The sequence below is a fragment of the Penicillium nucicola genome (assembly GCF_028828085.1).
Source record: "Penicillium nucicola strain IBT 29836 chromosome Unknown utg000010l, whole genome shotgun sequence".
Lineage (NCBI taxonomy): Eukaryota > Fungi > Ascomycota > Eurotiomycetes > Eurotiales > Aspergillaceae > Penicillium > Penicillium nucicola.
Window position 1 is genome coordinate 5339627 of NW_026643134.1, and position 21087 is coordinate 5360713.

At 48.7% G+C, this 21087-nt stretch overlaps 7 protein-coding genes across 7 annotated transcripts; 3 read left to right on the forward strand and 4 right to left on the reverse strand.

Annotated features, from left to right (window-relative positions):
• Positions 1-1394: 1394 nt before the first annotated feature.
• On the reverse strand, positions 1395-1925 carry N7511_010592 (putative extracellular thaumatin domain protein; the record flags this gene model as incomplete). Its single annotated transcript, XM_057132969.1, has 1 exon — positions 1395-1925. One exon carries the CDS (start codon positions 1923-1925, stop codon positions 1395-1397), a length of 531 nt encoding a protein of 176 aa, XP_056980957.1.
• Positions 1926-4161: 2236 nt separating this feature from the next.
• Positions 4162-7459, reverse strand: N7511_010593 (Sec23/Sec24 family protein; the record flags this gene model as incomplete). Its single annotated transcript, XM_057132970.1, has 6 exons — positions 4162-4799; positions 4861-5052; positions 5108-5545; positions 5602-5939; positions 5995-6092; positions 6143-7459. 6 exons carry the CDS (start codon positions 7457-7459, stop codon positions 4162-4164), a joined length of 3021 nt encoding a protein of 1006 aa, XP_056980958.1.
• A 770-nt stretch (positions 7460-8229) lies between these two features.
• N7511_010594 (uncharacterized protein) lies at positions 8230-10267 on the forward strand (the record flags this gene model as incomplete). Its single annotated transcript, XM_057132971.1, has 8 exons — positions 8230-8373; positions 8428-8828; positions 8875-8990; positions 9046-9223; positions 9271-9585; positions 9632-9961; positions 10026-10097; positions 10168-10267. The coding sequence occupies 8 exons, from the start codon at positions 8230-8232 to the stop codon at positions 10265-10267; spliced, it is 1656 nt and encodes a 551-aa protein (XP_056980959.1).
• A 363-nt stretch (positions 10268-10630) lies between these two features.
• N7511_010595 (cleavage polyadenylation factor subunit CFT2) lies at positions 10631-13690 on the reverse strand (the record flags this gene model as incomplete). Its single annotated transcript, XM_057132972.1, has 2 exons — positions 10631-13490; positions 13542-13690. 2 exons carry the CDS (start codon positions 13688-13690, stop codon positions 10631-10633), a joined length of 3009 nt encoding a protein of 1002 aa, XP_056980960.1.
• Positions 13691-15075: 1385 nt separating this feature from the next.
• Positions 15076-16086, forward strand: N7511_010596 (uncharacterized protein; the record flags this gene model as incomplete). The annotated part of the gene is given in 5 exon segments (XM_057132973.1): positions 15076-15102; positions 15244-15503; positions 15536-15702; positions 15772-16031; positions 16051-16086. The coding sequence occupies 5 exon segments, from the start codon at positions 15076-15078 to the stop codon at positions 16084-16086; spliced, it is 750 nt and encodes a 249-aa protein (XP_056980961.1).
• Positions 16087-16433: 347 nt separating this feature from the next.
• N7511_010597 (ankyrin repeat domain-containing protein) lies at positions 16434-18182 on the reverse strand (the record flags this gene model as incomplete). Its single annotated transcript, XM_057132974.1, has 1 exon — positions 16434-18182. The coding sequence occupies one exon, from the start codon at positions 18180-18182 to the stop codon at positions 16434-16436; it is 1749 nt and encodes a 582-aa protein (XP_056980962.1).
• A 2222-nt stretch (positions 18183-20404) lies between these two features.
• On the forward strand, positions 20405-20844 carry N7511_010598 (uncharacterized protein; the record flags this gene model as incomplete). The annotated part of the gene is made up of 2 exons (XM_057132975.1): positions 20405-20464; positions 20524-20844. The coding sequence occupies 2 exons, from the start codon at positions 20405-20407 to the stop codon at positions 20842-20844; spliced, it is 381 nt and encodes a 126-aa protein (XP_056980963.1).
• Between the last annotated feature and the right edge of the window lie 243 nt (positions 20845-21087).

Here is a 21087-nt window from a genome sequence, read left to right on the forward strand (position 1 = left end):
TCCAACGTTCTAGACGAAAAAACTAGCCAAGCGCTAAGACTTGCCTAGTCCTGTCCGTCTCGGCATGGCGTGGTCTAGTGGTTAAGCATAACCCCCAAGTCCCTCTTAATAAGCAGGTCGCCCCCCCAGGCGTTCGGGCATTTAAGCGGTTCCATGGTGCGCCAGTCCATGGCGCGAGTCGAGAACAGGCGTGGGTGAACCAAGCATTGCATATCGCCTCCTAGGAACAGTCTGCAGTGGCGTCGTCTCGCCAATGTGAATGGCAAGTCGGCCAGGTCAGAGTTTTGTTCCTGTCGCTATGAGTTCATACAGCGGTAAGACACTGGGCCCTGCCATGACGAAAGATCCGAGTATGAAATCAGGGCACCAGGAACAGGAAATGACCTCACAGCATCACCAACTTCCAAATAAACAACTACGTAGCGGGTTCAGACATAGTCAAACAAAGTGGAATCCGAGAACCAAAGGTACTGTAATCTACACAGTAAATCGCCTCGCCTCCCCATTCCGACCTCAAAGCCAGTCAAAAGCCCCCATATCCGCTTCTCCGTCACGGATGTCCACAGAGGCGGGAAATGCCCTTGAATGGACCCGTAGTGGGCGGAGGCGTTACCATTTCCATTTTTCCAAGCCGGAAGATCGACTGCAAAACTTGAAGAGGGGACCTGAGGGGTGGAGCCAGATTTGCGAATTAGATCGTGTGCAATTGGGCGTGTTTAAGGGTCCCTGTCCATCACTTGGTCTAGATCGCGGACTGCATACGTAGATGGGTGTCCGTTGACTCCACATGCTTCACCACTCATACGGACTGATTTCTGGCAGTGACCTTCCTATGTTGGTCTTGTTTTACAGTCAAGGTTTTCAGTTCTCAGTAGTTTGTGACAAGTCGGAAAGGGTCTGGACTGTACGTTCAAGTTAATCTACAGTCTTCTATCTTATGGATCATTGAAGAGTTTTTTTTTTTTGAGTAAATCATGTATTCGTGGAATTTTCATAAGATCTGATGATCATCTGTCTATTCACAAGTCTATTTTTCTCCCCCAACATACATATCTCGTGTAAATCCAAAAGTTGGGGGGTATTCTATAAGTAACAGCGTAAGAAATCATGGCTCGTGACGAATCATCCTGCCCCAGTGGAAAATTCCACAATGGGGAGAAGACATGTCGATTCAACCGAACATGTTGCGTAACAAAAAATCACCAATCTCGTGTCTTGGAAAAAGAAGGCTATCACCAACTAGGGTGATATAGAAAGAAAGTAAAAAAAAGAGTCGCCAGCCAGCTAGGGCTAGATGCGACGCAAGTTGGAAGTGGTATAGGCATAAAGCAAGGATGCATGCAACGGGTCAACCGGCAACGACATCAAAAGCAAAGAATCGAAGATTCGACGCTTTACTGACCGATGGTCAAAGAGAGACCAGTGTCGATAGGGCAGCCGTGGGTAGCGTGGTCATCGGTAGGCTGGAGGTAGGCCGCAGAGCAAGCGGAGTCACCAGCCGCGCAGACTGCCGAGGGGCACGAGGAAGTCTGATCAGTGGGCTCGACAGCGAAGCCGAAGGAAGTGAACATGTTGCCAGCGTCCATGTTGATGCAGGAGAGATCCCAGAAGATGGTGTCACCAGCTTCGGTGTACTCGAACTGGAGGACGTCGGTCTGCTCCGGGTTTGAGGCCAGCTTGATGGAGACACCACCGCCGTTGGGGTTGGTCTTCCACTGCTCAGAGTACTGGCCACCGTTGGCGGAGAGGGTCACCATCTCACCGACCTGGTCGGTGACGGACCAGGCGTAGACGTCCTGGTTGAGGTTGTTGGTGATCTGGACACTGCCACCGGCGGCTCCGTCACGGCGAACGATGCCGTTGGGGAGGGCAGAGGCAAGGGTGGTGAAGAGGGCAGCGAGGCCGAGAGACTTGGAGAACATCATCTTGATAGAGAGTGAAGTCGTCGAGACTGGTATAGAGATATGATTGAAAGTGGACGTGGTAGTCTGATCGACAGATGTAAAGAATGCAACGAGAGTCAATCTCAGTTGAAAGAATGAAGTAAAGAAAGACGGTACTGATGTACTTGAAGTGAATGTGGGTTGATCAAGACAAAGAGAGACCGAGGTGAAGGGGGTTTATATAGATTTCAGGATGCAGCTTGGGATGCCCCAGACAGGTACCCAGCAACGTGCCAAAGCCCCAAAGCCCCAACTCATCCATGGATCGCTTCAATTCTGTGGGTCTCAGGCGAAAGGCGAAAGAACCGAAAAAGAAAAATATGGCAAATAATCCAGAAAGAAAGAAATGCAGAAATAAAGAAGTGGAACCGAATCAGAGTGGAGAGAGACCCTCGCCTTTAGGTTCAGAATCCAGACCGGCAGGTCAAGATTAGGCAGTTCGAGGTGTACTATACCCTTTGAATGGGCAGTCTTGCATGTGGGAATTACTTCTAAATGACGGTGTGAACTGTGAACTGTGAAGTATGAAGTGTGAACTACTATACGAGATCAGACTCGTCGACTGCATAGTTCACAACCCATCGAATTAGGGCTGCAGGGTGATACTATTCAGGCCGTGGGTATACAGTGCGTGCCCTAAGTAGCCGCTGCCACAACCGACGTGGCAATAGAAGAAATCGCCCCAATCCGCGTCATTCCATCCGGTCCCATCCGCAAAGAATTTTCCCAAGTCCACCGGAACAGCGTATTTCCACTGGAAACATGGCTGGCACCAATCTCTCTCATATTTGCCCATTTCTAGAGGCCTTGGCCACCACCAGGACTTCTAGTTCGAGGCGACAACCCCGAAGATAGAATCGAATGTTCTCAGAATTAGCAATTTAGCAGGTGATCGCAATTTCTTCTCATTATTGGTTTCCAGCGCTAGGATAGCGAGCCTCGAAGAATCACAAGCAGACCATATGACGCAGAATCAAGATGGCAATAGAACTTCAGGCAAAAAAAGACCCCAATCGACCAGGTCGAATGATACAATCATTCTCTCTAACAAGATATTCCCTGTCAGGTTGAACACGCTAAATCAATTGCCTGCATGCGACCACTATAATCATTACCAATCACTCTATATTCGGTGTAGGTTTGTGCCAGGTGTGTACGGTACCTGTCCCCTCCAGATCTCCGAACTTTACCCTACTAAGGAGGTGAACAAGCCCACTCCACGTCTCACAAGGAAAACCCCTCAAAAATGTCAACGGCCCCGAGCCAATGGCGGATATGTTGCCTGAGCAGGGTCTCCACCGGGCGCCTCTGACGTTGGACCCTGGTACCTGGCGATCAAGTCTGGATGCTGTGGCAATTATCGTGAAAAAATCAACCATTGCTCGGCAATTCAGTGAAATTCTCTTCCAGGGTCCTATTTGGGACTACAGCACACATATGCATGTTAGACTCTTGAATATTAGAAGTGGTGCATGCTCGAAATACCCACAAACGTTTTCAGCCCTGGATCGGTTGGAAATTAGGGCTCCGATCGCTCCGATTAAGTCACTTTAGTCCTGGCAGAGAGAGCCTAAGTTCCCACTCTTGCTGATTGGGGGCTTGAGTGGGCCCTAACTAGGGGAAAATAGGAAGGATATCCATACTGGAACAGGGTAGCTCACCGAAGCCCATTCTTTTCCTTTGATCTTCCAGAACATCTAGACCGCCACGGAGAACTGGGCGGATAAAAGAGCCATGTGGAAACTGTCTACAGTTCTTGGCTAATGATTATACAGGCACTTCATTGCCCTGTGGACCAAGGTGACAATTGGAGGAAATACTGTACACGCACTGTACGTCCTGGTATAACGTTATTGAACTGTGCACATGAATTCTCCAATGTCTCACGATTCTGTTCCTGTTTCTGCCGTTTCTTTTTTTCTTGTCTTTTCTTTTTTCTTTTTCTTTATAGCCGTTGCATCGCTCGCTCCACCCTTCATCAACTCAGCCACTAAACTATGTGTTCCCCTCACCCTCATTTTCCCGGCCTGGGCAGGTAAGACCCCTCACCTGCCCTCCCCTCCCCCCGCCGCCACCCCTCCAACCAACCCCCGTCCCCAGTCTCGCAGGTAAGCCTGCAGCCTAGCCGGAGGCACCGGCCTGCCACTCAGGAGGGTCGGTGTACCTGGCAGGGTGTGGATAGGAAAGCTGCGGGCTAATCTCACCTCACTATCTTGCTCTACCAATACGGAGCACGCATAGCAGACAAACTAGCCAAAGCACCTGAGCTCTCACTAGAATCGTCCTTCTTGCGGTGTCCAGCCAGCTCCATGTTTATCTGGCGGTGGATATGAACCAACCAGTCAACGTAGCTCTGGGCCTCATTATTCCGATCTTCCAGTAGGAGTCGGGCGAACTCGTACTCCGCCCCATCCATACCCTGTCGAGCCAGTTGGATCGTCACGGATTTGGACCCGCGCACTGTTGAGAAGTATTGCAGCAGATTGCGTACCTGAGCGTTCAGGTGCGTGTCCAGCACGGGAAGGGAGGAGGTGTTGGCGCTGAGGCCTTGGAGGGAGTCATGGCCCGGGCCAAATAGATCTTCCAATAAATTGGGCGATACCTGGGCGTGCAGCCATAGTAGGACGGCCTGGCCGTTGTCGATTAGATAGACGCCGCCTTCTTCAATGCGGGAGAAGCTGGCTCGTAGGGAGGGTGGGATTTGAAGTTGTCCGTGCTCGTTCGGGAATCCATCTTCTGGTTGCATGTTGTGGACCGGGATGATGCGTGGGTAGAGATAAAGGGACATTTCGGTGCAGCCGAATGACCGAATCATGCGCATGTCATGCACTCGGCGATCTGATGACTCGTTGCCGCCTACGAGAGTTAGTTGGAGCTCATATTGATCATTCCAAAAAAGACAAAGGACCCAACTTACCCTTGAACGCTCTTGACTTGACCAAGCTCAGCATGTACATTGAGAACTCCTTGAGATTCTCAGGCAACACCAATTGCCCAGGTGGGTGAGAACCAGAGAAGATCTTGCGGTATCCGCTAAAGATATCAACTGTCTTTTCCGAGATATTGGCCCGGATGTCCTTGAGAGTCTTGTCCAAAGTCTTGGATGCAGCTACAATGGCATCAGTAAACGAAATTGTCAGAATATGGTCATGTGCAAGACTTACCCTCCTTGGCGATGACAGCAACAACGGCATCCTGATCGACAAACTTCATGGTCTCCATACCACCCTCATTCACTGCCGCTACAACATTGATACAACGGACGCGCCGTTGGCCGTCTGCAGAAGTGTACAGCAAGGCGGCCTGGAAGTGCGCATCAAGCTTAGGGTCAAGCTTTCCATCATAGCTAAAGAGAACACCAATTGCCTTGTCAGCATCGATGCCACCAATCTCAAGATCCGCGCCAAGTGTATGTTGAACGAAGTTTCCATGGTAAGCAGACACCTGAAGCCCATTAGAGCATCGAACTTTCATCAAGGTTTGGTATCCAGTTTCACGGGTGACGGCGTGAGAAATCTCATTCCGCAACTTCAAGAGATCTCGAGGGGCATGGAAGTTAGGGTAAAAGAAGGTCTCGCCTCCACTGAGACCAGAGACATGTCCTGTAGATGATCAGCTTCTGTCTACTAACACTGGGGGTACTCGGAATTTCACATACCGACAGTAGCCACATCCAGATAAGTGCCCCCGGGGGCTGCCATAAACAGGTCAACGCCCACACCTGCTTCAGCGAGTTTACTTGCTGTCTTCTTCCAAGCTTGATTTTCTGTGCTAAACAACTTTCGCTCTGCCTCGGTTCCGTGAATCTTGGGATCCTCTCTCATGGACAGGGCTCCCGGGCCCGTGGGCAAACTGGCCATAGCACAGACAATCTTGCCGCCGGTAGCTTGGAGTGCGGAGAGTGCCGAGTTCAATGTAGGTAGCAAAGCAGACTCGGGATTCTTGATTTGAGAGAAAACACTGGGTATCTTGCTAAGAAGCGAAGTAATAACGGACCTAGAAGAAGTCAGTCATGCTGTTTCAAGAGGGCACGACTTGAAAATTTGCATACTTCGATTCATATGGGTCCACAAAGAGACCTTCGCTCAAAGGCACAAATGGCTCCTCCAAATCGGTCATCACCATCATTTGTGCATGGTCCAATGTTGCCTATACATGGGTGAGTAAATAGTTGCGCCTTGAAAGGAAGGGATACATACGGTCAGGTTGTAGAAGTGAATTTCCCTGTCATACGTGACAATGCCGACCTTTGCCCCAGCAGGCAGTCTGCGCGTCGGTTCCTCGCCTTCAGTCGCAGATGATTCACTGCCATCGCCGTAGAGCGCGTCTTGAATACCTTGGCAAACACCCTTGAGGAATCCTCGATGAACCGACTCTCGGCTAACATCGATCAGGAAGAGTGTCTGCAAGCCAACAGGTTCCTTGTTCCAGTATTCCTTGGGAACAGTAAATTCGACGGTTCCCATCATTAATTCCGGCCGCTGCATGCGATCGACACGAGTACCTGCGGGGTCTAGTGGCGCAAAGTATTCGGGAGGTGTATCGTTCGGGAAAGTGCACATATTACAAACGAACTTGCTGCCGCCAGATCGGAAGGACATGAAAGGGTTGATATAGGTTCGGCATCGTCTGCATCGCGGGGGACCAGAATCCCCGAAGTCCAGCACGGGGATTGGTTGTTCGCCAGGGTCCAGAGGTGCGAGAGGCTGGAGGATCATGCCCAATGGCAAGCCGGTTGAGGAGAGGAAGTCGGAGGCGGAGGGGATATTGTTCAACGTTAGGCGAGCGTATTTCGGAGAAGAATTGCCTTGGTCCTGTGCCACGAATGGAATTGTCGCTGGCGGAGGGAGATGTTGGTCCATAGTCGGGTAGACATGGTTGAAGTAGTACTGAGCAGGCAAATCCCGCGATCGTGGAATACTGGGGATATGCTCAGGGTCAATTCGGCCTTGGGTAGGGACTGAGCCTGCGCCGCTTGGCATACCAGGCTGGGATGTAGCTTGTCCAGATACCAACCCTACTGCTGGAGAGACTGGCCGGTCTTGGTTCAGGCCCGTATTCAGACCCGTATTCAAGAACTGCGACGGTTGCTGTTGGAGGCCTGCTTGGTCCATGCCACTGTTGAACCCTTGCGGGGGTGCCGCGGCACCCCCTCCAATATCATGGTGGGCATGGCGGGACTTCTTCTTGTGTGTCCTAGCCCCCGCGTCCGCTGCAATTCCCAGACCACCCATCTGCGATGCCAGTCCTGACATTCCCGGGTCTCCTGCGACACCCGTTGGTGCTTGTTGTCCATTGTATGCGACATCTGATCCCGGCGCTAACCCGGGTTGTTGGGGTGAGCCATAGGCAGGCCACTGGTTCGATGATTGAGGAGCGTAGGCAGCTCCTGGCTGCGGAGGGGCAGCCGGAGAATGGGGAGCTGGGTATGCCTGAGAAGGTGCTTGTTGACCGTACGGATTCGAGGGGTCGTCACGAGAGCCCTGACCCATTGCGTTATACGAAGGATCGGCCATGATCGATCATGCCGTGAAAGAAAAACCAAAGAGCGAGAGAAGAGAAAATTACAAGAATTGTATATGGGGAAGTAAGAAGGAGGATCTACTCCATGATATTGACCACCTAAACTCCGGATTTACGTGGCTCCGAGGTCCTTCACGTGGATCCAAAGTATACTTCGGCTTCCCATAGTGAAGAGGTACTCTTTTCCTTTCTTGCTTCACTTTCTTCCCTTTCTTCCCTTTCTACTCTGTGCACTCTTCACGTACCTTTGTAATCTCACTTGTCCTCTATCCCCTGTACTCTATCCCCTCCTAGACTCCATATATTCAGCCCATTCGCCACCGTGCCAAGCTGTCAACATGTCGAGAGGCTAACCCTGCCCAACCATGCCACTCGGGCCAACGCTATTCCCGTTCTTTGTGCACATGCTAAGGCCCGTGAATTTCCTTCCATCGCTACTAATTCTATTACGCCTTGACTGTTTCTATTACGCCTTGACCGGCAGTTGTCTCGAATCAATTCATTTCCGCTTATCAAATTGCAAGCCTAATTTCCATGCTAGTCCCGTCTGAAGCTTAGGGCTTGTTTTTTTTGCTGTTCATCTCCCCGTTAGGGATCTCCACGTTGTTCGGCACTTCTAGCCCCTGGATCTGGCCTGCCGTTGGGAAATATAGATATAACACAAGTAGGGTAGACACTCTGTGAGTTGGAAGCCTTTCTCTTTTCTTTTTCGTTATCTTTCAGGGTTCCACCTCCTTGCATATCCTAGCCACCGCACCTCGCCATGGATCTAACAGTAAAACCAGACCCGGATCGCAAAGACAGGGACCCGGAAGATATACAGTTCCTCCAAGCGCCCCTCCAAGTTGCAATGGCGACAATCCACGATGATGATGAGCTGTTGCTGGCTCGAATTGGATATAAACAGGTACACCTGACGATGAGCAATTGCGGGGCACTATTTGATAACGATCTGGAGTAGGAATTGCGACGCGAATTCTCCAAATGGTCGACCGTTTCCTATGCCATCTCAATTCTGGGCGTGCTGGGCTCTGTGCCGGCGACATTTGGTGCACCGTTGTCGGCTGGCGGTCCTGCAACCGCCGTGTGGTGCTGGCTGATTGGCTCTATTATGGCCATGTGCATTGGAAGCTCAGTGGCGGAGCTGGTATCAGCATATCCCACAGCAGGAGGAATGTACTTTGTCACAAAACATGTCGTACCTCCCGACCAGGTTCCAATCTTTTCGTGGATTCAGGGATGGTGCAACCTTCTTGGCCAGACTGCTGGAGTGTCGAGTGTGGCATATACTGTCAGTCAGATGTTATTGGCTTGTGTCAGTATGAACTCTGATCTTGTCGACGGCAAGTATTCGTATTCACCGTAAGGTTTCAAGTACGACGTCATCAACATGGGCTAATGTGGACAGGACTGCGCTGGAAACCGTCTTAGTGTCAATTGCACTACTATGTGTCCTTGGAGTTATTTGTTCGCTAACTACCAAGTCTTTGCATCGGATAATCCTATGGTTTGCTCCGATTAACAGTGTGTCTCAATCATTTTGTTGCCTTTGGATGACCGGAAGCTAATGGAAGTATAGTTGGCGCCACAATCGCAATCTGCATTGCGTTGATAACCCTAACCCCTAACAAACAGCCAGCTTCCTGGGTCTTTGGCCACTTCACCGATGGCTCGGGATGGGGCTCCAAAGTATTCTCCTTTTTCTTGGGATTCCTCTCTGTGGCTTGGACAATGACAGATTACGATGGGACAACACAGTAAGTGATTTACTGTTCGCCTCATTGATCATTCTAATGCTTCGCAGTATGTCCGAGGAAACCCATGACGCCGCAGTGCGAGGCCCAGTCGCCATCAAGACAGCCGTGCTTGTCTCCGGGGCCTTCGGATGGCTTCTCACCGTCTCAATGTGTTTCTGTCTGACAGACTACGAAGGGATTCTAAACTCCCCCACCGGTCTCCCAGCGGCTCAAATCTTCCTCAACGCCGGCGGGAAGCGAGGCGGCACGGTAATGTGGGCATTTGCAATCCTAGTTCAGTTCTTCACAGGCTGCTCGGCCATGCTGGCAGATACAAGAATGGCCTATGCTTTCGCCCGAGACGACGCTCTTCCATTTTCAAAGTAGGATCTTTCCACAGACAATATATCAAATGCTGATACCACATAGATTCCTATCAAAAGTTAATCCACGCACCCATACACCTGTCAACGCCGTGTGGTTTGTGGTTGTATTCAGCATCAGCTTGAACTGCATCGCCATCGGTTCTACGCAAACTGCTACTGCCATCTTCAACATCACTGCGCCGGCACTAGACCTGTCTTATGTCTCTGTTATCCTCGCTCATCAACTCTACAAGTCCAAGGTCAAGTTCATCGAGGGTCCCTTCACGCTTGGGAAATGGGGTACCCCTATCAATTACGTTGCTGTTATCTGGGTCTTGTTCATCAGTACTATTCTCTTCTTCCCACCACAGTTACCTGTGACACCTGCCAACATGTAAGTCGCCTTGGTCGTGGCTGCTGATCTTGAAATATGCCGTTGACTAATTCATACCACACAGGAATTATGCTATCTGCGTTGGTGGTTTCATTGCTGCGTTTGCAATGGCTTGGTGGTGGATTGCGGCTCGAGGGTAAGATTCATTGGAATTCTCAACCCATATTACATCTCGTCCAACTTACTAACTTGCTTTGCCTTTGCAGGAAGTACACCGGCCCTCAGACTAATGACATCATTCAAGAGATTCCTACCGAGGATCACGATGATAATGAGAGTGAAGTGTCGGATGATATTACCGTTTAAGGGGTGACTCTGTCTCTTCACAGAATCTTACAGTTTCATTTGAGAAAAATAGATATAGAGATAACCCATATTTGGGACGCGGATGTTGGATAACTTATATACGCTTGGGTCAACATCTTTCATGAAATTAGCACGTTCGTCAGATTTGTTCCCTGCTCTCCATTCGCTTCCAAACCCGGGTGTAATCGATTGTCGCAAAAGTGGGCAGTTCAAGAAACACCTCATTTGAATGCCTCATAGTTAATGTTGATCATAGGTAGAAAGAGAAAAGGGCTATAGGGGAATAGATGGCCATGAATTCATTGTTCATGAAGTTGTACAGCAGTAAGTTAAAAGATAGAATTACATGACATGTCTTTAGCCTCAGTTGCCCGCAACAACAGCCAACCCCTCATAAATCTTCTTCTTGACAGCAAGGAAGCTGCCTGTTCCACGACCCAAAGCAGAATGGCCGATCGAAGACTGCGCAGTTGCTTCGATCTCAATCTTTCCAGTGCCAGATTTGCGGACAGCCACGCACTTGTCGATCAAGAGCGTTCCCTCGCCACGGAACTCGGCTGTGTGGCCAGCGGCTTGCATCAGCTTGCGCAGATCAGCCAAGCGCAAGTCGCCGACATGTAGAGGGCGTGCCATGGATCTGGTTCCTGCGGCCATGTTTGCAGGGAGAATATCGAGAAGGGGGTAAGTTTCTGGCTTTTCGGTTGATTTGCTGTCTTGCTCCAAGGCTGGGGTAACAGCTGAGGATGCTGCTTCGTCCTTTATCTGCTTCATCTTCTTGCTAGCTGTTTCGGTTTCGCTATCCTCGATAGTAGGTTCTGGACCTCGCAGTTGGGCTGTGAGAGCGACCACGCCTAGACTGCGGACGTGCTGCCAATTAAGTCGTCTGACGAGTGTGTTGCTCAATTTGACCATCCAGGCATTTGTATCGACACTGGCATCGATAATTTGACCGTTGATAGGCGTGAAAATGATAGAAGCAGAATCGAAGTGAGAATCGGTGGCATTAGCACCAGGTTTAGCAGCCAGTAGCTTCTTGCATTCAGAGGCCAAGGCATCGGTTTCTTCCTTCATTCCACCGACCAAGATCAACTTCTGTGGTTGAATGAGGGGGATCAACATTTCCAGACTACGCTTGTCGTGTAAGCCCATGAAATCGATGAATGCAATCCTAGCGTTAAGTGTTACGCTCTGCGGGTGAAAAATGGCCTTGGCAGGTCCTTCGAATGTCTGTCCGTCGGCTTCATCCTCAGACTCCACAGCTTCATCGGCATCTTCGCCATCAGTGGCAAGACTGAGATCATCATCATCGACCTTCCGTCCATCCATGTGCAGACGCTTTCGCCCTGCTGCACCGCCGGACAGCTTTCGCCCATTGGGTCCCACGGTATCATCCCACCGTCGCTTTTGGCCGAGCTTAGTCTCCGCATCGGACCGTCGTTGCTGCATGTCAATCTCTTCGCGTTCCTCGGCTCGTAGGTATTCCTCCGGGCGAATGAATTCTCCATATTCGTCACCCTTCTTTCTTGGAGCCACGAAGGGGAACATGCGCTCGCGACCCTTTTTACCACGCACGTCGTAATCGTAGACATTCTTTCGGCGAAGCAAAATATTGACACCAAGATCCTCATCACTGACGGCAAGTTTGCTGCGACTGGCGTGGGCAAGCGATGCTGAAAAGTTTAATGCTCGACCTTGCTGTTCAGGGTCCGAGTCTTCGGAAGATGTTGAACTCGATCCGTCATCCAGAGCATCTGCAACGTTTTCAATAGGCTCCTGGCCCCGAGTTTGTGATGTATCCTGCAGCTGGCGCTTAGTGGCAAGATATTGCTGGTATAGTAGCTGCTCTCCAGCGTCGAGAGGAGCTCGTTGCACGTCTGTCCAAGCCAATTCTCGTCCACCGCTGTGGACTTGTTCCAACAATTCACCATCTGGTCCCTTCTCCATGGCCACACCATCGCGTCGTTCCTCATACCACTCCCATATTGTTCTTCCGAGTTTCATCGAACTCCGAGGATCATCTGTTGATCTAGTTGTCTTTTCCTTACGGAAGGACTCAGTCAACAGCAACAAATTGTTGGGTCCTTCGGCCAATTGTCGAAGGGACTCCTTTGAGAAGCCCCAGTCAAGGGATGTATCGGATGCAAGAATAACTTTAGGACCTTGGTCTGCCAGAAGTTTTTCGAGTCGCTTCTTTCGCTCAATGATCTTGAGATGCTTGAAGTGGAACGGCCCTGCGCCCTTGTTAGAGCCCTTATCTTGTGCACCTGGCTTCTGCCCATTCGGCGCATCTGTGCTTTCCGCGGCTTCAAACTCGCGAACGATGTTCTCATCCATCCACTCGAGCATACTTCGGGCAAGCCGCATTGTGGTGGTGACCTTCTTGCCAGCCAGATATAACCCTGCTCCTTGGAGAACATCCTCTTTGTTACCAGCTGAAGCATCGCGCCAGGAGTGTTCCAAGGAATAGGCCAGCTCCAGAACTCGCGCACTTGTATCAGTCGGGATGAGAACGGTGCCCCCCTTCGCGAGACTACTACGGATCATATCAAGAAGAAGATCATCCCGCTTTTTCCGCCCTCCGGAAAGTGCCAGCTTATCGCCTCCCTGAGTACTGCAGATCAAAGCCGTGGGTTTTCTTAGTTGTTCAATAACCTCTGCTCCGCTAGCACCTGAGCCACCAAACCAAGCAGCACCTGCAACAACACTCTCGCGAGCCTGGTTCCAATCCATGGCATATACAATGGACTCCAGCCCATGCTGGATGTGCCATATTGTTCCACCGACGGTGTGGCCCGCATTGTAGGCTGTGAGTGTGAGCCCGTTCAACGGCGGCGAGAACGGTGAAGGGAGCGGTTGATGAGGTTGTGAATATTTGAGGGGTTGAATGAGGGAGAAATATCGAGAAATCTCTTCCGCAGTCGGTGATTGAAGGAGAATTCGGCTTGTGCTGCCAGCAGTTTCGGTATCGCGGTCGCTTGAAACACCTGCCAACGTTGAAGCTGCGCCCGGCTCTGAGACAGAGGTTTTTGGTAGGAATGTGGCAGCAAGCGGTGCTGAGGCGTAGAGGTCTTGTAGGAGCGTGCGACCAAAGGCGATGACAGGACTTGTGGCGTAAATTGGAATTTGTGTGAACAGAGGGAAGGTTCTGCAGCAATGAACCAGGGCACCAATGTGCGCCGGCGTAGCATGGGTCAATAGAATGAGAGAGAGAGTAGGGATATGTCTGTTTATTGTGTTAGTGCATATGGTTAGAACAGCTTCGTCGCAGTCTCACTTCTCGAGTTCCGCCAAATCAAGGGTATCGAAACCATCATCCCAACCAACGTCTACGAGAATCTTGATGCCTCCATCAAGCTCCAGAATAGATTGCGACGCCCTCGAGGATGACGATTGCGCGCCGAGGAGAGGAGTGAATGTAAACATATTGCGAACTGTGTCGTCGCTCGCAGCGAAGCTAAGCGCAACGGACTTGGACGATCGGTGTGATAATAAACCGAGTTTGCGCTGCGCGGATTTATATGGAGCTGCACTTCAATCAATCAAAGGAGGTATGCATTGTCGGAGGGTGTCAACTAGATCTGTATTGGGCGGATTGAGACAAAAGACCCCGAGGTGAAGCTCCGATACGCAGTTGCACTGTTTGTAAGTATGTCACATGACCATGGTTTTTCATACAATATAGATCAGCTCTACCAATCGTCATCAACGTTTAGACAATAGTCTACGTGATATTCGACTCTAGTGATTTCTGAACGGCAGTTCGAATCTTGCTTTCTGTTTCATGGAAAAACTTTTTCATGCAATGTTTTCAAACCTTCACGGCACCCATTTGGAAGACGAGCAGAGGATCAGAGCTGATGGCTTTTGTAGTCAATATTCCTGCAAATTTTCATCCAATGGGACAATAACTCAGTTGGGAGAGTGTACGACTGAAGCTAACTCAGTCTAATTTCGTAAAGTCGCTGGTTCGATCCCGGCTTGTCCCATTTCTTTTTGCATCCTTTTTTCTCTCTCTATGAGCGAGCCTTCCTTCCCCCTCATAAAGCCAGCATAGCTTGATTACATCATCAATTGGGACAATAACTCAGTTGGGAGAGTGTACGACTGAAGCTAACTCAGTCTAATTTCGTAAAGTCGCTGGTTCGATCCCGGCTTGTCCCAATTTTTTGAATAAATTTCATTTTTGACCTTCGTGAATTTGATGTGACTGATGTATATAAGTTAGCCATAGTTAGGATAGATAGTATGTACAAAGTGAGTGACGCAGAGAAATTTTTGACAACCTTGCACAGATCCCTTTTCAGGTCGCCTATTGTAAACCGAAGAGCAATTTATGCTATCTTTATTTTTTAGAATCCTCCTGCTTAAGCATTGGGCGTGTCTTTAAGAAGGTAAGGTGTAATTTAAATTGCAAATGGCAAGCAAGTGTTTTATCAAGACCGACATAATGGAAGTGTTCAGAGGGGTTTGAAAACGTTTGCTGCATATAGATCATGAATATTAACTTACAAGGCCTTCAGAAAACTCTGTAACGTCATTTCGCTTGAAAGCAAACTTTAGTCTACCTACTTTCAAGCAAAGCATTCATGATAAACTCCTCTTCCTACTACGACACTTAATAATCATCGACTACTTTTACTCTCTGGATAGGCTGATAGAAACCTGAGTCTTCGCAATTGAAAGCTTTACTCTCTGCCACCTAACACAAACATAGCTATCTTCTATATATCAAACGCCATGCAAATAGTTAACAGACTGTGACTAGCTCAAGTTATCGTCAGTCAAAATAACGTACTATAAAACAGAAAATGGTTACCACCGTTGAGTGCCTGTCGGTAGATGGTAGGTCTCTAAATCCCCTGGTCGTTGGGCCTGCTTCTACCCACCGTAGTAATTAGACCAACTACCCCACTCCCGGATGGCATTTAGCCTGCTCAAAGAACGGATACATAGACAGCTCCATTAACCTGTACTAGATCCAGCATGTTTTTGACCCTCAGACCAAGGCTCGTGCTGGTAAGCGGCCGCGCCTTTTGATTAGCGACGGGTTTGCTGCGTATAAATCCCTCGAGAGCTTGAAGTTTTGTCTTGCAAATAATATCATCCCCTGCAGACTTCCCTCGCATATTTCGCATAAGCTTCAGCCGTGTGATGTGGGTGTGTTCAGTGCTCTGAAGACTGCCTACCGGGAACACCGGGAACAAGTAGAGCTTTTCTATCAGGTGGAGCTAATGCTGTGCGGTTGGAGCATTTCACTTCCCTTTATAGTCGGGCACGAAACTCTGCTGGAACGCCCCGTAACATCAACGCGGGCTGGTCTAAAACTGGATTATTTCCTTGGAACCCTAACCGGGTACTGAAGGACATTAAGCCGCCTCCAGGAGCCAGTTGCTCCAACAGGGGGAATGTTGCTAAAGTGGCCCATTACTCTGACGGTATAGAGCTGCTACATAACCAACACAAACACCCACCACAGCTAACGGTCTAAAATCGCTATGTCGTAGGATATAAAACCAAGCTCGTGGGCGGGACGAAGACTCTAAGCTTCTCGCCAACTGTCTTGCCCATACAGCGGAGAAAGCATTCACGAACCTCTGCACTTCTTCGTAATGACCACGAGCGACTGTTGGCACAGAAAAACGAAAAACGATGTCGAACATCAAACCCAGCACGCAAGGTAGGCAATGCTAAAGTCATGAGCTATGAAGATATCATCGAGGCTCAGCGCAACCTTGAAGCAAAAAGGCCACCCAGGCTGGAAAGCGTAAGACCGGTTCCACCAGAGGACGCCAATCAAAGAGGGCTTGCGGTGGTTATGATGTACGGAAAGCTCAAGATAAATTACAAGGCTGGGGCTTTAGACATTATTGTTTCGTTATTAGCTTTTGATACGCCGCCTTTCCTTTTGCTTTTGTCATCTAGGTTACTTTTAGATTGCGATTAATTGTGCATTACATGTTTGATATAGTCTAAGAGATTATAGAGCAATTTTGGCATTTCAAAGTATGAATAAAGCTAGCGTGTGTCAGTGACGACGGAGTGATAGAAGCTCTCAGTCACATAATAAATATCAAGAAACCTTCAGCGATACCGAAGACGGCTGATACCTCAGCATTCCTCACTAGTCTGTAATGGTCTTTATGTACCTGTTCAAAGCTAGCATAAGTCAAAGTGCCGCAAATAATTGTAAAGACAGCCCAAAAAAACTATTGACTTTGTCTCTGAACATGATGCAGTCCTGGCAAGGAGGCGAGCTGATCAATATAACCGCCTTGGTTAATGAAGCCGGGGGTGGCGCATTAGCCATTCTGATCAGGTCCCCATGTCTGTCTTTTTGGTGTGTTAGAATCTCCAGTTGGCTTTCTAACCGTAAAAGCGGCCCGGCTTGAGGGGAAGCGATTAGCCGGTTTAGGGTGATTTCAACAGATTTGAGCTCCAACTCCAATGCCCCAATTTGATCATGTTTACCGACGAGCTTTTCATCCCCATCGAATAGCTCATATTCTAGGTCCTTCTTTCTGTTTCTAAGAGACGTAACTTGACGTCCCGTTTGAGTCGTTAAAAGGAACTCCTCAAGCTCATCGTCGTTTAACTCAATCTCTGTCTCCAGTTCTGAGTCCGGCAGTGTATCGCGTGGGAGGAATACATGACGATCAATGAAGTATGCAATCAACTGCTTTTCTGCGTGACATGCATTGTATTGACCATCTCTACCCTGATCGTGGTTGTCAAAAGGCAAAAGATGGCCCACGACTTCCGATATGTAAAATACATCATCGGTCCACTGCCGGCCGTCGACCCTGAGAGACTGGATAAAGGAATGTGACCATCCGCTCATAGCGCCAACGGAGGGATATTTCCCGCCTCGTTCCAGGCGCGCCACCGTCTTCCAACTTCGGCTGATCGGATATTTTTCAATTGGCCCATATAATACAAGCGAGTCTTGCATTGTCGAGTGTTTGAAAGAGTAGGACTCGGGCATGAATAAGGTGGAAGGTGTCCCAAAAACAATTTTTGACTTCCGGTTCTCTCCTCCGAGGAGGCGAACAATTTCCTGACGATCAATGTCCCTCCGGAATGTGTCCTCGATAAAACCCAGTCGTCGACTAGATGTAGACATGGAGTTGCCCCCGGTACGATGGTATATCTCTCGTCTGTTTCGGTGCTTGCCTTGAGCAAGATCAATGGCCTGTCGGTTTTCGTTATCTCGAATACTTTTGTCTGCATTGTTCTCGAGGAGAACCTTGACATGCTCGACCCAACCAAAGAGTGCTGCCTCCATTAACGCAGTCCTTCCACTATTGGCAGCAGCGTTTACTTCAGCTCCATGCTCAATGAGAAGCGATACCATCGCCGAGCTCTGCTCAGCTGCTGCGATGATTAGGTTTGTTCGACCATCGGTGAATCGGCCTCGAATGAACAAGGGGGCTTCACTAGAGGTGCCCAGATATTTCTGCACCGCTTCTACATCCCCGCTAGCGCAGTCACTGATCGGTTGAAGAATTCTTTGCTGTTCAAATGGGTCGATTCCGTGTCCTGGATTGATGGTGATAACCTCCTTCGCGTCTTGGTGAATACTCGTAAAATTTTCTTCTCTCTGTACTACGACCGTAGCCTCTTTAGCAAATTGAATCGCCAAACGATCAACACCATCGTCATCCTCCTTATCACTCTCATACGATACACAAATATTGTTATAACGTCCTCGTCTCTTGTCGATTTCGTACGCAACCTCTCCTTGATCGTTCATGGGGAAGCAGCATAGATAAGTCTTCATCTTCTCACAATCCGAGCATCTCAACTTCTGTGCCTTCCAGTTTATGCCGTGGCGATGAACTTCGTCACAGAATGGACACCGAATGTAGTAGTCGGTCGCATTCCACCAGATAACGTCGGCTTCAGGGAAGGTTTTCATTGTGGGATGATATTCACGAGCAGGGACAAATTGAATCGACCGGATGCTGATGACTTTTGTCAAAATGGTTGGAAAGAGGCAGACGGAAGGTATGGTAGGTGGGTCCAACAGATTGGGGGGGGTATTTGATGTTCCCCCGCGGGGGGTTCAGGGCATAGGTGTAGGCGTTATGCTGCATAAGCTTACCTCAATGAGGTTGAGCGAGTGCGGCGAGAAGCGGTAGCAGAGGGATAGACGTTACATTGTCAGAGTGGAAAAGAACCCGATTAGGATCCCAAAAAAATCAGATACCAGATCAGATCACTTGGACATGAAGCTCTAGTATGCAAAAAGATATGGGACAAGCCGGGATCGAACCAGCGACTTTACGAAATTAGACTGAGTTAGCTTCAGTCGTACACTCTCCCAACTGAGTTATTGTCCCATAACTTGATAGAGAGCGTGAATTTCAGCACTATGTTCCAAGGCTACTATTTACGCAAAAACGTGAAAAATGAGATGCCAAGAAAAAAGTTCAAAAAGAGGGTTCCACATACTGTAACTTGCCCCCGGTCCTGACAATGTTCAAACGGGAAAAGAGGACAAGCAAAAAAGAAATGGGACAAGCCGGGATCGAACCAGCGACTTTACGAATTCGGACTGAGTTAGCTTCAGTCGTACACTCTCCCAACTGAGTTATTGTCCCATTGGATGTTGATCGGCGCACATTTAGCATATAAGACTCATTACCGTGACTTAGATAGTAATACACTTAAACCCAATGGATATACTATCAATAGTACCAATCCAAGTTATTATTCATAACATCCATACACACCTATCTAATTGTTTTAAAAAGGTTACAATAGTAGTCTAGATCTTTTACTCCTTCGGCCCGAGCCCAAAAGTGAACTGCCTCAAAAGAGGTCATACCCTCCAGCGTGCAGAGAGCTACGTATTCTCCATCGAGATCCGCCGTATCATCTTTTCACTCTTCTCTGCACCAGCCACACGCCCTATGATACACGTACATACGGCTCCATGATCTCCAAGGCCTCCTTGGCCTACCTCTCTGCTCTCTCTTTGCCAATTCTCCCCTTCTTCACCATCCGCCTCTCTACCCCCCCCTAGGAACCGCTCCCTCTTCTACCTATTCTTCACTGTAGCCTACGTATATCACCGCTTGCGGTAAATTTATATACTGAAATCACTGGACCAATGTGTCTAACTTATTTAATGTAATCCACTCGGGTTCCCAGAGGCCACCCCCGCCATTTCTAAAACATATAGTATATGCAATATTTTAGTACCTTATATTTCAACAGCCGCATTGTTATTTTTATTTCACTCTCACTGGGTGGGTATCGATCATGCTCTTAAATATTATATATCAATTTCAATAAAATCGAAATGTTATTATGGTTTTAAAAAATGACGTTGCCAGGGGCCAGAAATATATATATTTATTACGCTCACAGAGTTGTAGCCATTTCTCCAAACCACAAGAGAAGCTAGGTATGAAACAAAAGCATAATAATGTTAGAAACCCCACATAGAATGTCATCGTTGAGATAGCAAGTTGGAGATGGCCGCTCGGTAGTAAAATACGTTACCACTAGCTGTGTCCGATGCGCATTAATAGCGAACCCAAAAAGAAGAAGGCGCCCCGTGAGTAAACAGTGGGTTCCAAAGGGGTTTGACCGGTGCTAACTTAAGGCCCCACTCACTGATCGAAAGCCTTGGGAACGCCACTGTATCACAGTGTAACAAATGTGTGTATTTGACCTCGAGTACTTCGGCATAGAACCCCAACTTTCGTATGACTGCCAGCAGTAACATGTTCTCTACAATAGCTAGTATGCTCCTCCCATATCCAATGACATTAGCTACCACCTGAGGCATGCCCAGGTAAGAGTGACTCCTATAAAAAGGTAAGATACGGCATACCTGCTAGCACGATAATGTGCCCAGCAAAGTATACTAATCAAGTTGTCGAGTTCAAACGCTTGCGATACACCACTGTATAACAGGAGTATTGTCGATCACCGACAATACTGCAGCAACGCGTGTAATATTCCAAGGTTGCCATCTGTGGGGTCCTGGAAGGAGGGGCAAGAAATTGGTCAATCCTTGGGCATTCTTTCCTGACCTCTCAACTTAACATCTCTCATCATTTCCTTGACTTCCTTCTCCAATTGAATTTGATCCATTCTCACATTGACACCTCGGTAATATTATCAACAATGGGCAACGTGCCAGGCGTGAAGGAAGTGGATGGCAAGCTTGTCGCTACAGCCCGAGATGTTCGTTCACTACCGTTTTGACCATATCTCAGTCAAACTGACAAGAAGCATTGAGATAGATTGAACCACCCACCGGATGGACTACTGATTTTGAAACGCTCGGTGGGGAGGAGGTGTGGGGAAGTCGGGGCACAATCTACGGAGTGCTCGGAATGGCGGGCATCAACGCCGTAGCAAAGCCCCTTTACGTGCCAGAGCCGTATACTGGTGCGAGTATCGTGATTATGGAAGCGGGCTCGCCGGCAACCTTCTACCTCTACAACCCTCTCGATGATTCCCTATTTCAAATCACCGAGCCTAGTGACTTGGCCAAGATCGTGGAACAGATCGACGACGAGGATAAAGGAATCAAAAGCCTGGAAACCCAGCAAATACTATAGATATATCGCCAAGATCTTGCAGATGAATGTGCGCTTCCCGTTTTTCAATCGTTGATTGCTGAATGGATTAGCTATTCCCAGCCAGTTGAATGTCGCGTAGTAACACATCTTCACGATAATTTCTGTCTCTATGCCTGAGAGACAGGTTGAGACAAGTCAATCAACGATACTCGTAGACTCCCCGAAGAAAGTCAAGATAGCAATACTATGAAACTCTGTCATGCGTATATAGGTGAATGTGTT